The sequence below is a fragment of the Condylura cristata genome, unplaced genomic scaffold (assembly GCF_000260355.1).
Source record: "Condylura cristata isolate star-nosed mole 26May11 unplaced genomic scaffold, ConCri1.0 scaffold00027, whole genome shotgun sequence".
Taxonomy (NCBI): domain Eukaryota; kingdom Metazoa; phylum Chordata; class Mammalia; order Eulipotyphla; family Talpidae; genus Condylura; species Condylura cristata.
The window spans coordinates 29,612,934-29,630,786 of NW_004567128.1; the positions used below are offsets into that span (position 1 = coordinate 29,612,934).

At 41.3% G+C, this 17,853-nt stretch overlaps 1 protein-coding gene across 1 annotated transcript in view; it reads right to left on the reverse strand.

Moving 5' to 3' along the window:
* Window positions 1-17,853, reverse strand: part of SHROOM4 (shroom family member 4) — a 208,961-nt gene that overhangs the window by 41,025 nt on the left and 150,083 nt on the right. Inside the window, exon 3 of the mRNA XM_004690046.2 lies at window positions 1,878-2,012. Within this exon, the coding sequence (XP_004690103.1) occupies window positions 1,878-2,012 (135 nt within the window). The remainder of the gene's footprint in view (window positions 1-1,877; window positions 2,013-17,853) is intronic.

The following is a 17,853-nucleotide window of genomic DNA, read 5'->3' on the forward strand; positions in this document are numbered from 1 at the left end:
TTGCCACAGATGAGAGGTAGACAAAGCAAGGAAGGAAGAAGAACAGGGAAGGAAGACGGAGCGAGGAGGGAAACCAGAGAAGTCACAGACACTAGGGTGCCACAGTGACATAGGGAAATACGAGATAAGGTGCCTTATGGAAGAAGGGTATGGCGAGATCCAAAAGACTAAACGTGTGAGGACGCCACTGGGGGTTATGTGCAGTCCCTCTGCCATGGGTGAGTCTAGCTCTGCTTCTAACCTCTCTGCTGTCCCGGGGAGTCAGCACGTGGCTCTCTGCCAGGAGAGGCAATCACAGACTATTAGCATTAGGGAGGGGTCCTAAAGGGCTGATTCAATTTCAGCCAGTTGCAAAACAGAGGTTCTCCAATTTGAGTGTACATCAGAATCCTATGGATCCTGAGGCCCAAGTGACTGGCCTCATTCCCAGATTTTTAGGTCCAGGTGGACACTGAGAAGTTTTACTTGTACCAAGTTTCTGAGTGAGCCTGGCACTGTTGGTCCAAGGGCCACACAGCCCGCTGCCCTATGGCAAGCCTTACAAAGGGAAATGATTTCCATGACCTTCAAGAAGGGCATTTTCTTGTTCAAAACCAGCCAGCTCTCCATCCCAGAAGCTGCCACAGAAAGCCTGCAGAATAAGGACCTTCGTGAACAACAGTGTCTACCTGCCATGAGGATCACTCAATTCAAGAAATGTAGTAATTATTTATTTATTTATTGATGTTGAAACAGTGGCCCAGAAAAAGGAGAAAAGTTTTCTGCTCAGCTCACAGTCAGCAAACCTGCTGCCTTGGCTGCCTGTTCCCTCCTAACAAGACCTGCTCTCCAAGAAGTGATTTCTATCGAGGAAGTACAAGGAGGCAGAAGATTGACTTTGCCCCCATGCAGAGACTATTTGGCATCAGAAACCAGGGGTTCAGGGCAAAAGCAAAGGCAGTTTTGTTCTAAAAGAATACACATTCTGAGCCAGAGTGGGGGTGTGGTTGTTTTCAGCAGGAAGGGTGGGGGATGGGTAGCCCACCCCCTGCCAAGACTCCATGGATTCCTAGTCCAGAGGTCAAATGAGCAGCATGGCTAAGGGGCTAGGCAGGGAACAATAATTAGGGGGACTGACCTCACAGCTCCTGTCAGTGCTCAGCTCTGGCTTCTGAACTGTGGCCTTTCTGAAACCAGCTTACAACCTCTGGTGTTCTAATCAGAGGGAGTTACTGGCATGACTTGGCTCAGTTTGGCTTTGTGTTTGGGAAATGGTACTTGAAAGTCCAGTTTGTGTCTGATCTTTGTTTTCTCCTTGGTTTCCCTGGTTTGGCTTTGCTCTGGGGATGAGGGAGGTATGAGGATACAGGTACCACTGTTGTCTCACTGCTAGTGGTAAGGAGGGTGTTGCTAACAATCACAATGAAAACAGCAACTGAGAGCAGCATCTATCAGGTACTAAAACTTTGCAAGGTGGGTCTAGCTCTGTGACAAAGTGGGTGAACACTGGATGAGAGTATTCTCCATAGATCACCACAGAGAGAAGAACTGAGCAGGCCCCTGGAGTCTTGCTGCATTAAGAAACCAGGGGGATGAGGAGAATCAGGAAAACAGACGGCAAAGGTGCAACCAGTGCAACAAGCTGAAGAACAGGAGCATGTGGTCTCTTGGCAGCCAGTGGGAGAAGTATTTTAATGCAACATTTTCCAGAAGGAAAGGGGCTGGCCCAAAGTCAGTGAGTTAGCTGAAAACTAGGATTAGAACCCAGGTACTCCAGCCTCTCCCTCCATTTCCCACGATACTGTTCTGGGCTCTAGAACGTCCAACAGAGACTGCACCAGAGGAGGAGTGACGAGGTCTAGCCTAGACCCCATATGAGGGGGTGGTTCTAGACTTACCTTGTGTTGCAGCCAGAATGCCAGGACAAGCTGAAGGCTTCAGAAGGGAAATGCATGGTGGTAGCCACTTCAGGGCATCCCTCCAGCAGTTTGGCCACATGCCATGAGTGCGGCCTACTGACAGGGGCGTTTCTCCTACAGCAAGAAAGGGACAGGAAATCAGCTTAAGGAACCAGAGTTGAAATCACTTCCCAAGGCAGCTTCCGCCTCCACCCCCGCTTTCCCTTAAATTAAATAGAACATCTTGCAAGGAGCTGGTGTGGGAATCTTCACAGCCCTCCTAAGTTCTCATGACTTGACTATCCTTTATCCCAAGAGTGATACCTGGGGATATGGGCTGTTGGCATCACAGGGCTGTTTTGCTCATGGATGTACTCCAGACACATACAATCGTGACAGCCACACAGAAAATGCTCAATAAACATCTGTGCAATAAATAAGAGCCACTGTCCAATGAACACAAACATATCCTAAATTTTCTCTGAGAAAAAACTCAACCTGCCAATATTCTAATTTTTATCTAAGGAAGGAAAAAAAAAGGTGATTAAGAGATTAAGATGTTCAAACAATGCAACAGTAGACTGTAAATTCTCTAATTTTTGCTCATTCATTTGATAAGCATTTGTTATATATTTACAGAATAAACATCTGTGTGTTGCTCTGGGGATAGAGAGATCAGTTAAATATAATCTTTGCCCTTGAGGGTTTACAGATCAGTGGGAGAGACAGAGCTAATTCAAATAAAGTATGGTAAAGGCACTGAGAGAGTGAAGGATAAGAGAGGCATAGAGACACCAAAGCTTGTAGGCAATGTGTCAGCAAAGAGCCTCAACTATGGCCAATAAAATGAACAATGTGGTAAATGACACAGCTAGGCTGACAGAGGAGACTGGCTGCTCAGCAGAAGGGGTGATTCAATGGAAACAGTTCTGAGCCCAGGGCCTTGTGCGTAAGGAAGGGTCTGTATGGTGCTGGAAGCTGGAATCACAACTCTTGCACTGATGGGCTTATAAAGGACCATCCTTGTCACTGGTATACCTCATATGACTAGATGCCACCCTTGCAAGTGGGAAAGTATGTTATAGGAAGTGGCATGCATGGCGCATGGGTAGTGCCAAATAAAGAGAAGAATGATGAGAGAAAATGGGGGGGGGGATTTGGGGAGAGAATAAGAGAAAGAAGGGGAGAAAGAGAAGAAAGGGAGGGAAGAGGGAGAGAGGGAAAGTCAGGGGGACTGAAGGAGGAGGTAGCGAGAGAGAGAATAAGGAAAGAGAGATAGATGATGGAAGAGCCAGATAGATGGTCACAATAAGAGGAAATGATGATACAGATAAAAACAAAGGTCATGAAGGAAGAAAACGCTGAGAAAAATTAATACATAGGAGAAAAGGGGATGACAAGGAGATGAATAGCAAGGAGAAAGAAACAGACAATAAATAAGGAGACAATAGAGAGGGAAAAGATGGTAACTTACTGACTAATGCATCTGTCTATTTACTACAGAAGGCTCTATACTAGACACCAAGGTTACAGAGCTGACCAAGGTAAGGGTTCCTGTTTTCAACAAGTGTGTCATATGCTGGGATAAATCAGCCCTATGCCTTCCAAGAGCAGTGGTGGACAGACAAGCTGAATTTCACCGTACTGGGAATGTCCCTCACCCCAGCGGAAGCACAGAATATCCCAGCAGTGCAAGGCTCCAGAGGGCTAAAACCTACAAAGGTAGTTATGAGAATGGCATTGCTGAGGAAAACCAAGGTTGTGTGATAACAAGCCAGACACAGACAAGGAGGTGTAAGAGGAAGGACAGGGGAAGTTGCTTGTCAAAGGCCAGGAACCAGAGCCATAGGTCAGCAGCAGTGACTAAGATAGATGGGGAAGAAAGCCAGGTGAGGCCACCGCTTCAAGCCACATTGTTATTTTACGAGTGTCCAAATACTCAACAGGGAGGCTGAAGGCAGGCCCTGGGGTGGGGGTTGTCTGCTTCAGGGTCTTGCCTAAAGCCATGAAGCTAGAAACATTTCCAGCTGCAATTACTGGGTAGTCATCCATCAACAACCAAGTATAAAGCATCTCAAAGTAGCACTAACTACTACCACTTTGGGTCTTTCTTCCACACACAGGGTTTCTGAAGTTCAGTCCTGGGTTGGTAGCGTATGGTCAGCCACATTATCATCTTCTCCCCAAACATCCAATCCCGCTCACAGCCCCATTGAGGCTCCTTTGATGTCCCCTCACTGAGACTTTTCCCCATACTTGCATTTCTCCTACTTGGAAACTGCCATCAGTATCTCTGGCTCGATTCTAGGTCCTTAGAACAGTCTGCCCATCATTTGCCCCTTTTCTCACACCCCATCACTGATTTCATTTTTTTATTTTATTATTTTTAATATAGAACTCCCAACAACAATTAACTATGAATCATTTTTATCTCTTTCCCTCCCCTTCTCCTGCAGAATGTCTCTGATTTATAATTGCCTGTTAATTTTGTTTTTTTTGTTATTGTTCATTATTATTCTGTCCCCCCTCCACGAACCCTTATTTGGTTCCCCTATATTCCTCATATAAGTGAAACCATGAGATATATTTCTTTTTCTTTCTGGTTTATTTCACTGAGCATAATCCCTTCTAGCTCCACCCATGTTGCTTCGAATAGCATGAGTTTATGTTTTTTGGTTATTGAATACTATTCCATTGTGTATATGTACCACATCTTCTGGATCCAGTCATGTATTTTTGGGCATTTTGTTTGTCTCCATATCTTACCTTTTGTAAATAGTGTTGCAAAAAACATAGGGGTGCAGGTATCCTTTTAAATGAATGTTTTTGTGTCCTTTGGGTAAAGAACTCACATGATTCAACAAAAAATTGTCCAGTCAAAAAAATGGGCAGAAGATATAAAAGGACACTTTTCTGAAGAGGAAATGCAGATGTTCAACATCCCTCATAATCTGGGAAATGAGAATCAAAACCACAATGAGATACCACTTCACACCAGTAAGAATGGCATATTAAAAAAAAAAAAAAAACTAGCAACAACAAATGTTGGCAAGGTTGTGGAGAAGAAGGAACTGTCCTACACTGCTGGTGGGAATGCAAACTGGTACAATCACTATGGAAAGCTGTGTGGAGGCTCCTCAAACTACTAAAAATGGAGCTTCCATGTGACCCAGCAATTCTACTCCCAGTTACTAATTTCAGATCAGATCTTGTCAAACACCAATTGAATTGCGGCACTCTCCTAGTCCAGACTCTTCACCAGTTCCCCATTTCTTACCCTGTCCAGCTATAAGCTAAATGGGACCTTTAAAGTCTTCTATAAACTATTTTTACAGACCCAGCCCAATGTCTCCACACTAATCACACCCCAGCCCACAACCAGTTTTGTGCCTTTGCATTTGGTTTTGCACTAGAATCTAGCACAAGCTCTAGAGTTGAACTACCATGGTTTGAATCTCAGTTCCAACATTTTTAGCTTTTCCATGCAGTAAACGGGATAACAGTAGCTAATTAATAGGTTTATAAAGATCACCTGAGACAATGCATGTTAAATCCTTAGAACAGGAACTGGTAGCTCTTACCCAATTTTAGTTAATACTGATTGTTCCCACTGCCTTAAAAGCCCTCCCATTTTATTGATCTAAGTCCTACTTATACTTCAAAGTACCGCCCAAGGGCCATCTTCTTCAAGGAGCTTATCCTTAGTAATCTAGTACTAACAGTCTAGCCCATGATAGTGTAATGTTTTGTATGGCTCATCATTATTGTACATATGTTAGGTTCCTCTTATCAACTATACTAAACCAGTAAGCAACAAGTCAAAAATGAGTGAGACAAATCTAGGTTCATATCCTAACTATCACTTTGGATGTGTGATTCTATGCAAGCCACATTATCAATTTGAGCTTTGGTCTTCTTATCTGGAAAAGGGAACAATTGCCCTTACCTGGCTAGGTTATGGTGGAGATTAAAGATAAGATTCTCAAACATTTGGGACACATCAGGATGCATAGCAAATAGTCAATAAGTAGTAGGTACTGCAAGATGCGTCATCAACTCAGATGTGTCACTCTTGCTGGTACTCCCACCTTTATTTGTCCATCCACTGCCAAGATTCTGCTAAATCACACACTTGCCATCCTCTAAGTTTCCTCTCTCTACTAGAAAATGACCCCAAATGAGACAAAACAAGGCAGCCAGGGGGTGGGAGTGGTGTGGTTTGGGACCACTAGGAGGCAACTATGAGCTGGGAGGAGGACAATCCCAGGAGAGGGAAATAAAGTCAGAGCTGGAGCCTTCCCTCCCTGATTTGGGGGGAGAATAGAAAAATAGAGGATCTAATACTTGGCCTGTTATTATTCCCAAACAGTCCCAAACTAGGAATCAGTCCACACTTACATACAAATTCTACCTATGTCACCTTGAGCAAGTCACTTCTCTGAGATGTAGCTTATTTATAACATGGGGAAGATAACTATACCTTTTTGTGATTTATAGTCTCTAATTTAATACAATTTCATGTATGAAATCACTCAGCCGAGTGTCTGCTATACTATAAACTTGAAAAAAATTCAATTCAATAAGGACCAGTTATGGAAAGCTTAAGAGATGCCAGACACCAGCCAAATTATACATATCAACTCGCTTCATCCTCACCTCAATATTATGTGATAAGACCTATTATTATCCACACTTTACAGATGAGGAGACAGGTATACATATGGGTGAATGCTTTACCAAGAGTATACAGTTAATAGCCAGCAGCTGAGAATGGGGTTCAGCTCCTCCAGTCCTTTCTAGAATACCACACAACCCCTACTCCTTCAGGGAGGATCTGTCTCAAAAAGTTTTATAGTTGTAGCTTCTCTTAGCCATTCCATCAAGAACCACTCAGAAAATGAAAGTCTCGGTAGTCCAGGAGTTTAAACCCTCTCCTTAGGTGGTGGGGAAGGGGGTAAGGAGGAATAAGCAGAGAGGTAAGGAAATGCCAATCACCAACCATACAGCTCCAGATCCTGTTGAGAAGCCACGCCTACCCTTTCTCCTACAGCAAGATCAGGTACTGACATTAAAACATACCCCATCATTCATAATCCCCAAGTTCCTTTCTTAGGAAACAGAAAGAAAGAGGTATTGGCTAAAGAAAGCAGGCGGAGGAAGAAGGGTGGAGGCCATAGTGTCCCTGCTACCAATAGTACCTACCATGCAAGTTTCCCAGTGTTGGGAGATGGTTTGGGAGAGAGCAGGGTATCCAGTCAGCTCAGATTCTCATCAACAACCCTTCCAGAGAAGCCCCTGAGGCTTTTGACTGCAGGCTGGTTCTTCTCTTAGCTGAGACCCATCTGTCCTCTTTTTAAGACCTCCTAAGATGCGGGGCCACCAGCCCAAGCTCCTGAGTGTGACCCAAAGGCCCAGGCACAGTCAGAAAGGAGGAGCAATGAAGGCGAGGTATGGCCACCAGCTCGGTTGGGCACAGTTGTGGCCACAACCTTAAGGAATGGAAGCCAGTGTCTAGAGCTGGGTAGGAATGAAGACGCTGCTCCAGAAGCCAGCCAGCATCCTGGTGGCGAAGGGGAGGATGAAAGCCCTTTCCAGCAGTATAAACAGCCCCCCTGCTCCCAACTCCAACCTCATCGGAGCCCTGGCCCAGCCCCTTCCACAGCTTAGAGGCCAATAAGGAAGCTGGGCCCCCAGCCACTGCTAGAACTCAGGAAAGGAGCAAGGAAATGATGTTTGGGAAAGATAAAGCGGGTGTCTAAAAAGAATTTTTAAAAATACACGTAAGTGAGAGAGAAAAATACCACAGAAACGTACACTTAAAAGAATTCCTGTGCTTCCTGGACTGCGTTGACCCCACCCAGCCATCTCCGCAGGTCCCCTGGGTCCCAGAAAAGCAAAGCCTAGATCAGCACGGCCTAGAAGCCTCCAGGTCTTGAAGTATGAGTAGGATTACAGCTGATTTTACACTGCTAGGGGCAAGTGACCTAAAGGTTTTCCAAGGTGAAGGTCCTAATGAAATGCCAACACTCACAAAGTATTGGGTCATAGTTAATGGTTTGCATTTCCTATGGGCACCTGAACAGATCCAAATAAAACTACATTTCACACCAGAGATTCCAATTCCTAAACAGTGGTGCTTAAAGTCACATTCCTGGCTCTGCCTTGAATTCCCTCTGACCTCTGACACCTTACGCCTCCCCCTCTATTTTCTCTCTGCAAAATAAAATATTGGAATCCACTGTCACCAATGACCCTCCCAGCTATAGCATTCTAGGATTTAATCATGTAGGCTCCAGCCTGGGGCCCCATATACTCTCTTCATGACATGTGCAACAGTCAGAAACTTGCACATCCTTAGCTTAAACTCAGGCATCAGAATTTTATTTTTCTTGGGGATTTGGAACTGGGGTTTTCCCACCAAAATAACCCTGACTCTCCACCCCAGTTTCCCTTGGTCTCTGGCCCGAATTCCAGTAATGTTTGACTCCTGAGAGGGTTTCCTCATGCTCCTTTAAGAGAAGAAGTATGCAGAGGAAATCATACACAGAGGTCTCTTCCTCTGTTCCTCCAGGGAAGTCTGGGTCAATGCTCCTCAAATGTAATACAGGCGGGTGCCACCCAAGTAAGCCCATAAGCCCTCCTTGTTAGTTAGAGGTACCTTCTGAGGAACTTTTGGGGATCTGGTAGACATACGGCTCTGGCTTCGAGTCATAGTTTCGCCACTCAACAGTTGTTTGACCTCAGGCATGTTACAGAGCCTCAGTTTCCTCATCTGCACTATTGACATTATTACTATGAAATTCATAGTAATGCTATGAACATCACTGATTAAGTATATCATAAAATATGATTACTGATAATGTTAATAATGATTTCTACCATTACTTTAGTGATTTATTAATTGATATTTATATTATCCTTTCTCCCAAATAATAGTTCTCTATCTAAAATAAGAATGGACAGGAACAAGGAAAATAGTTTCTTGACTCCAAATGAAAATGAGAGAGAAGGTTCAAAGGCCAGGCCTGGTACTCTAGAGAAGTGCTTCTCAAACCTCAGTGGGCAGACTATTTGCCTCGCTAGCTGGTCAGAATGCAGATTCTGATTCAGTAGCTCTAGAGTGGGGTCCCGATTTTGACTGTCTAACAAGCTCTAGAGTGTGATTGATGTTGCCAGTGTGACAATCTTAATTTGATAATACACTAGGGAATACAATACAGTTAGAAGTACATTAGGAAATAACCCCCTGTCCAAAAGGGCATAAACAGTCAATTCTCATGGCATTTCTCAGATTTGGGTGCCCAGTCTCCCCTAATTTTCTCATTGTTGAGTGCCTTCCTCCTGCTCAGTCATTCAGCCCACAGGTGTCCCAGATGAGAATTGCTGAGTGTCACTTCCTAACAACATGAAGAGCAATGATTTCTTAATCGTTTGTCCCTTTCAGTGGTCAGGTTGAAGTTGAGGACATTAGCACTGGAGGTGCAAGCATGTTCACGGAATTAGCAGAGGCAAGGAGGCAGGGTAAAACTGTGAGTTGGGTCATCACCAGAAGTGATGGGCAGGTGGACACAGGTAGCACATACTTGAGAAATCCTTGGCAAAGGAATATAAAAAAGGAACTCGAGCTATTTGGACAGTTTGGGATTTGGGAAAGGGGCTGGGAGATGAGACGGGGTAGAGGGAATAATCTCTCATTTAGCAGAACTCAGGGCCGGATAACATGACCACATCCAACCTTCTATATTGGGAGAAAATAAAGACAACAGCTTCTTTTCCAAGCACTCAGAGGATAAGAATTTGGCACAACTACGGAAAAGGGTGGGCTCGTGAAGACAGAAGGGGCAGATAAGCCAGAAGCTGGCTTCTAGAAGAGTTCTTATAGAGACTCCTGGGAAAGGGGAGCGGAAGGTGAGTCAACTCTTGGAGTCAATCTCTAGCTGCACTAGTGGGCTGTCACCAGTATCTTCTGACAGGATTACCTATCACTGAGACCTGCTCCCAGTAGACACATCAGGAGATACTGAGAGAGGAAAGAAGGAGGAAAAGCAGAAAGATAACTATAGCTCTGCCCCAACCCAGGAAAATATGGCCCTTGGTTACTTGGGGTTATGTGAAGCTCCAGGTCTGAGTCATAACCTATTGCAGGTTATTTCCTTTTTTGAAAATGTCTAGATAAGGAGAAGCACGAGATGTACTTTATCAGTTATGTTTACTTTCTGTGGCTCTTCTAGTTTTTCTCCAAACAGCACATTTCACTTGTCCCACATGAAGTAGTACAAGCTCATTCTGTCTGTCCTCCTCAACAGGAAGGGAAGCCTGCAGACAGGCCAGTGGACAGAACAATGCACAGCTTGTTTATCTGACAAAAGAGAGGAAAGGCTTCTTGCTCACCACAGGGAAATACACAGCCATGAAGATCCTTTCACTCCCCACTGTTAGCAAGGGGACCTTTCAGTCTAATGACCTGCACAGCATTCTTTACCATACACCCAGACAAAAGGGAAGATATATGTATCTGTGTATGCGTAAAAGAGTAACACTTCAAAGTGAAATTTTAAGACAATGGCTTTCTTGTCAGTCTGAGAAGATTATAATCTAAGTCATCTGAAACATGGCTATGTAAAGGAGAAGGAGATTTAGGGACCTAGTTCTTCCTTCCCCCATCTCCAACCTTTCCCTTCTCCTCTCACCTCTCTGAATAACTGGGTCAAGTTCTTTCATATAAAGCTGCCGAACCCCACTCTCACCCCTCCATCTCAGAGTCCCCACCCAGGCTAAAAGGAAAGCCAGGGTGGTTATAAGAAAGGAAATGGTGAGGTGCAAAAAAAGACTCCTTCAAATGTTGTGATGTGTTTCAGAAAACCCTTTAGTTTTCTAAGTAGAGAATGATAATAACTTCATCTGATTGTGGCCTTTAGATTTGACCTTAAAATTTCTATTTACCCATTTTTTACACGGGAATCTTTAAAGCATGGGGGAATTTCTTTTTTGAAGAAGGTGAAAGTGAGATAACCATATGAATGACTATGGGCTATGTAAATATTAGTGTCTAGAAAAATGCTTAGTAGTTTAAAAACACAATACTTAAATTCTCTTTCAGAGTGGGCTGGGTAGCATGTTCTAGTTTTCTATGTCTGATAAAACATACCAACCATAGACTGCTTCTTGTCAATGATACCAAAGGCAGGGAACTAGATGGTACATATTTCATAGCTTCTAGAAGCAAGGGAAGCAAATCAAGAATTTAAATATTAAAGAAGGGTTTTCTTTCTCCTCTGTAAGCTAAAGGTATAACACCTAAGGGCTGAGGGAGACTTCAGAGGAACACAAAGAGAAACTGACAACAAGTTCAAAGAGCATCATCTGACTCAACAGTTGGCCTTGGAGCTTCTGCTGTGATGTTGAACTGCTTAAACCAATACCCAAAGTAATAAAGAAGATGGGTGACATTTGTTGTCCATCTCTGGTTTCTATCAGTAGCATAACATCTTTGGCCAGGGGGTGGGGGGGCAGTATTTGTTGTGGGGCTAATACTAGGTCTCCTTTTTTCCCTTTAAGCCAAATATAGCTCCTTCAGCACAATTCAGTCCTGGAGTGACCATGAAAAAATTTCAGGATCGGATGAAATCCACAAAGGTTTCCTCCAGAGTCAAGTTTCAAATTCCTTAAAATAACTTCTGACTACTCCCTGATTATCTCCACTACTAGAGACATGAAGTATGAGAGCACAAGCCAACAATAGCAAGGGACCCCAATAGAACCAACAGACCAACTCACTTTGCTTTGTGCAAACCTGACAATGAAGAAGGGACAATGCTCAGCAGCATTGGATCATGAAGTTCAAGTTGGACAAGTGGCAGATGTGGGTGGGAAGACTACCAAGGTCAAATCATGGAGATTTCAAAGGCCAATATAAAAATACACATTTTATTCTCAGTGCAGTGGGAAGATACTGAAAGTACCTAACTTTTTAAAGACCTTGGTGTGTGTATTTAGACAGGTCAAGGGTAAAGCCTACGGGTCATTTAAAAAGACTCTTGTAGGTAAGAGATAATGGTGATTTGTTCTGAGGAGGAAGCTGTACAAACAGGTTTAAGAAGAAGCAGACTTGATTAGAGATATCTTGAACAGATAGAGCTGATAGTATTTGTTGAAGGATTGGATGTGGAGAGTAAGGAAAATAGAAGAATTATGAAAAAGAAAAATTATGACATTTGGGTCATCTGGCATCTGTACCTTCATAGCACAGAATTCATTCTTGAAAGAGTTCATCTCTAGTTCTAAAAATATAAGAAGAAAGATGGCAGTCTGCACCATTCATTTATTCAAGCATTTGTGGAGCTCCTATCTACATTTAAGGTAATTGGAGAGGTACTATGGAACACGCACAAGCGAATAAGATATAATCCCTATACTCAAGGAAGCTACAGTATAATGACTATGAAGAAAAACACCTAAATAACCACTAAGTATGTCATGTTGTAAAAGCTATGCTAACAAAATGAAAGTTAAAAGAAGGAAAAGGCACAACGAGTTAAGGAAGGATTTACAGCACCTCTGAGCTATTTTTTGAAGACTGCAATTTCAATTATAGGATACTGGAGGAAAGGTGAGGTCAGGTTTTGTATAAACAAGAGTGAAAAGGGCAGGGATATGTTGCAAAAGGAGCACACTGTGTTTATAAAGCATAAAGAAAAATCAATTAGAATGACATAAGAGCATGGTGGGCTTTAAGTGTCAGGTTAAAAAGTATTTACATAGTACAATAGGCAAGAGGGGGTCTCTCAAGCTTGCAGGATAAGAGAGCAATATGCTAAAGGTGGTATTTCAGGTTGGTTACTTTCATGGCCATGTGTAAGCTGAATTTCATGTATAAATACTGGAGCATAGAGAAGAGAGTAAGGTTGTGCCATAGACATAATAAAGTTAGAAGTAGAGCAATGACAGTGGGGATGAAGCAAAGGGGAAGGATGTGAGAGAGGACATAAGTGACAGGATCAAGAGAGTTGGACTGCTAATTAGATATGAAGGAAATAAAGATTTTAAGGTGACCAGAAAACACCTAGGAGATTGGTAGTGTCATTAATCTAGATAGGGAAGCCAAAAACAGGAGCTAGCTTTAGGAAGGATGACTTTGATTTTAGACATGAGTTTATTTGTTACAGTGTCAAATCATGTTCAGAAAGCAGCTTGACTCCATGGCTACATTGCTAGAATCATTGCTAGAATGAGGTTAGAGCCGGGAGATAGACTTGTGGTCCTTATCCATAGAGGGAGGGAGCCAAGGCTGCTGCAGTGGATGTTTTTCTGTCCACAGTGAATGTGCAGAGTGGATGGAGGGGGATGTCAGATCTCTACAGAACAGCTATAGTTCAAGTGGGAAAGGAAGACGAGCTAAGAGACAAAACAGTGCAATGCCTTTTTAAATTATATTTAAAATGTATTATTTTCAACAAATATGGGGACAGGCATTTTTAGACATTGCTACAGGGAACCTGATGCGGTACATACAAACTGAAGGAAAATCTACCATATGTTACCAAGAGACATAAAAATGTTCTTATGTGCTTTTTCAGATGAAACATAATAATTGGAAAGATACCGAGGAGGTTAGCATTGCCTCTGTACAAAGATGTGAAGTACTCCCTATATTTCCCTGAAATTAAACAGTGGTGACTTGGTGCACTTTTTGTACAACTTTGGGGAATACGTCAAGCCCATTAAATCACTAAATTGAAAATAAAACATTTTAGAGCTTAGTTACCATCACCTTGGGAGCAGAAGCAAACCCTAGCATACACCAATCTTGGCTGTGTAATGAGTAGCCCTTTACCACTGGCCATGGCTGGGAAGAACATCCCACTCAGAGTTCAGCCTCAAGTGCCTTAGGAGGAAGGCTGATCCCCAGACTGGACCATACAGGAACTCACTCTACATCAGGGACCTTCAGCAAGCTATTAGTAAGCACCCCGACTTCAGGTCAGCCACAAGTATCTAAGTAGGAGACATAAGCCACAGCTGTGCCTTTTAGGACCTTGCTCTGTATCAGGGATCTTCAGCAATGTTTCAACTTACTGGCTGCTTGAAACAGGCCTGGTGCTACTAATTGTTAGTAGGGAGAGGTCACAGCAACTAGGTCTCAGGCTCAGCACACCCCAAGCCTCCAAGTCACTAGAACTAGGCCCAGAAGTACATGGGGGGGGGGCTCTAGCAACACCCCAGATCCAACAACACACTAGCAACAGTGCCCCCTATCAAGTAAACACCCAGAGCAGTGGGGGAGAAGGACTTACATATAACAAAAGGTCTAACTGCAGCAGAGAAAACCAAAAGCAAATAATGGGGAGAAAAAATATATACATAAATGGTCAAGTAAGTCCTCAGGGGAACAACATACCACAGAGAGAAAACAAAACCCCAGAACCAAACTACAAAGACACAGAAGATCCTCTTTACCTATCAGACATGGAATTCAAAATGGCCATTTTGAAAATTAAAGAATTGGAACAATACAAACAACATGCAGAAAAGGAAATGGATACTATGAGAAAAACAATCCAAACAGAATATCAAAGGTGAAACTTTAAACAAGAAAATCACAGAACTGCAAAAGTACTCTAAAACTTCAGTAATGGAAGTAGAATAAAGCAAATAGAAGAATGAATCAGTAATACTGAATATAAAAAAGCAAAAGAGAAAAAGAGAGCTATAAATGAAAGAAAGAAGAAATACTTCAAGAATTATCTGACACCACGAGGGAAGGAGATATAAGAATCTCATATAATGAAGAGAGAGAGAACAAACTGAAAAACTGCTAAAAGAAATAATGGAAGAAAACTTCCCAAACTTGAAGAAGGAAGTAAACATAGAAATACAAGAAACAAGTAGATCACCAAGTGCCTACGTAAAAGAAAATATAGCAAGGCATATAATAGTAAACCTTCCAAGAGCCCAACACAAAAGAAATAATAATGAAGCTGTTGAGGGGGAAGAAACATGTACCCTATAAGAGAACACTGATTAATTAGGGTATATCAAACTTCTCATGGAAACAGTAAGGGCAAGAAAATAATGGAGAGGAATAATTAAAATATTCCAAGATTAAAAAAAAATGCCAGCTAAGAAAACACTATCCTGTGAAACTCTTCTTTCTTTATGAGAGAAAAATAAGGACTTTTTCAGACAAAGAAAATCTTTGGGAGTTTGCATCTAACCCCCACCCCCAACAGTTTAAAAGAAGCTTAAGTATTACCAAAGAGTGGGACAAACACAAATAACTGAATAAATAATTAAATAGAACCACAAAGCTAGGAATAAAATGGGTGAAGGACATTTGGATGTTAATAATCATTGTAAACATTAATAGTCTGAGCTTGCCAATAAAAAGACAAGAGTTCATAGAATTAGAAAATAGAATCCAACCTTCTTCTGCCTCCAGGAAAAACACGTAAGTACCAAGGAAAAACACTGGCTGAAAATAAATGGATGGAAAACAATCTTGTAAACAGATGGCAACAAAAGCAAGGCAGAAACAGCCATATCCATATCAGATCAAATTATTATCAATGATCACAGAAATAATACTTATCAAATATACTCACCAAATGAAGGAGCACCAAAATACATCAGACAACTACTATTGAATCTGAAAACAGATATTGGAGAAAACGTGTATGTGGTGGGAAACTTCAACACTCCATTGTCACCAATGGACAGATCAACAAGACAGAAAATAAATGACATAGTTTCCCTAAACAAAGAACTAAACCACATGGGTCTAATAGATATTTACAGAGTATTCTACCTGTAAAAGCCAAATACACACTTTTCTCACATGCATACGAGTCATTCTCCAAGACTGACCACTTACTGGGTCATAAGAAAAATATCAACAAATTCATGAAGACTGAAATTATACCAAGCATCTTCTTTGACCATAAAGGTTCTGTCTATACATTAAATACAAAAAGAAAATGGGGAAATATATGTATGTAGAGAGTGAATGACCACTGAGTTAGTAAGGAAATCAAAGAAGAAATTTAAAAATACCTTGAGGAAATGATAACGAGGACACAACCTTAATGCAATTTCAATAAACATTCCAATGTCTATCTTCAAAGAATAGAACAAAGATTACTGAAATTCACATGGAACCACAAAAAACCCAAGTATCTAAAACTCTCCTGACTAAAATGGAGAAAACTGGAGGTATCGATGTGTGGATTTCAAAATATACTATAAGGCCATTATGATTAAAGCAGCATGGTACTGGAACAAAAATGGACACACAGACCAATTAATATATTTGAGAGCCCAGAAATACAATCTTACATTTATGGATAACTAATCTATGTCAAATGTACAATGTATATTCACCGGAACTAGAAAAAGCAGTTTCAATAAATGATACTGGGAAGATTGGATTGCTGCATGCAAAAAGAAAAAAAAAGAAACTAAACCATTATGTTACACAATACATGAAAGTCAACTCAGAATGGGTAAGACTTGGATATAAGACCCAAAATCATAAACTAAAAGAAGAAAATATATATAAAACACTCGATGAAATAAAATGAAATAAGCTATATAATGATCTTTATAGACATCTCCAGCAGCCAGGAAAACAAGGAAAAAATAAACAAGTGAGGCAATATCAAACTATGAAACTCTGCACAGAGACAGTGGCCAAAACAGATACCCATTCATGGAAAACAATCCTGCAAGCAAATGGCACCAAAAGAAAGACAGAAAGGGGAAAATATTTGCACTCCATATATATGATAAAGAATTGATATCAAACAAAGAGAAAACAAACAACTATATAAAAAATGGCTAGGATAGCTAAAGCAATAAGTTTCCAATTATCGCCATGTACATGACCAACAAGCATATGAAAAAATGCTCATCCTGATCAATAACCATCAGGAAAACACAAATCAAAACCTCATTGAGAATGGCCCATATATTTAAAACAAAATAAAACAACAACAACACAAAACAAACCAGAAACAAGTGCTGGCAAGGGTATAGAGAAAAAGGAACCTTCTTACACTGTTGGAGGGAATGTAGACTAGACCAACCCCTATGAAAAGAAGTGAGAAGATTCTTAAAAAATGTATCTACCATATGACCCAGCAAATTCACTCCAAGTTATCTATCTGAAAAGTACAAAAACACTAACTCAAAAGGAAACCTGCACTCATATGTTTACAGAAGCACTATTTACAATAGTCAAGATATGGAAACTACCTGAATGCCCCAGAAGAGATCAGTAGATAAAGAAGATGTGGAATATATACTCAGTAGAATACTATTTAGTGATCAAAAAAGATAAGCTCATGTGGCAACATGGATTTAACTAGAAGGGATTATTCTAACTGAAATGAGTCAGATGGAGAAAGAGAAGTGTTGGAGGATTTCATTTATATGTGGAATTTAGATAAGGTTCAGACAAAGACAACCTGTAAGACTGAACTTCCAAAGCTAGTCATTTATCTGAGACACTTAGGAAGGGTGGGGGAGTCAGTGGGGGAGTAGAAAACAGTGGGAGGAGGAGAGCACATTGGACTATTGTGGAGAGGAGGACTATGTGTGTTTTGGTGGTGGGAAAATATGTTTAAATCCTTTGATCAAATCTTCATGCTTCTAGAATTCTATGATAAGAGATCTATTAGAGATGCACACATTGGTTTATGTACATGAAGTATCATACATTGCAGGCTTACTTTTAATGGTAAAATTAGAAACACTGAAGACGAGTTAGGTAATGTACATTTACATGAAGGAATAATAGTCTGCCATTATAAATTATGCTTTAGAAGACCACTTAATGTACTGGAAATGTTCACAATATAACGGTAAGTGAAAAAAGTAATATACACAAGAAAGAAGAAATACTTCAAGAATTATCTGACACCACGAGGGAAGGAGATATAAGAATCTCATATAATGAAGAGAGAGAGAACAAACTGAAAAA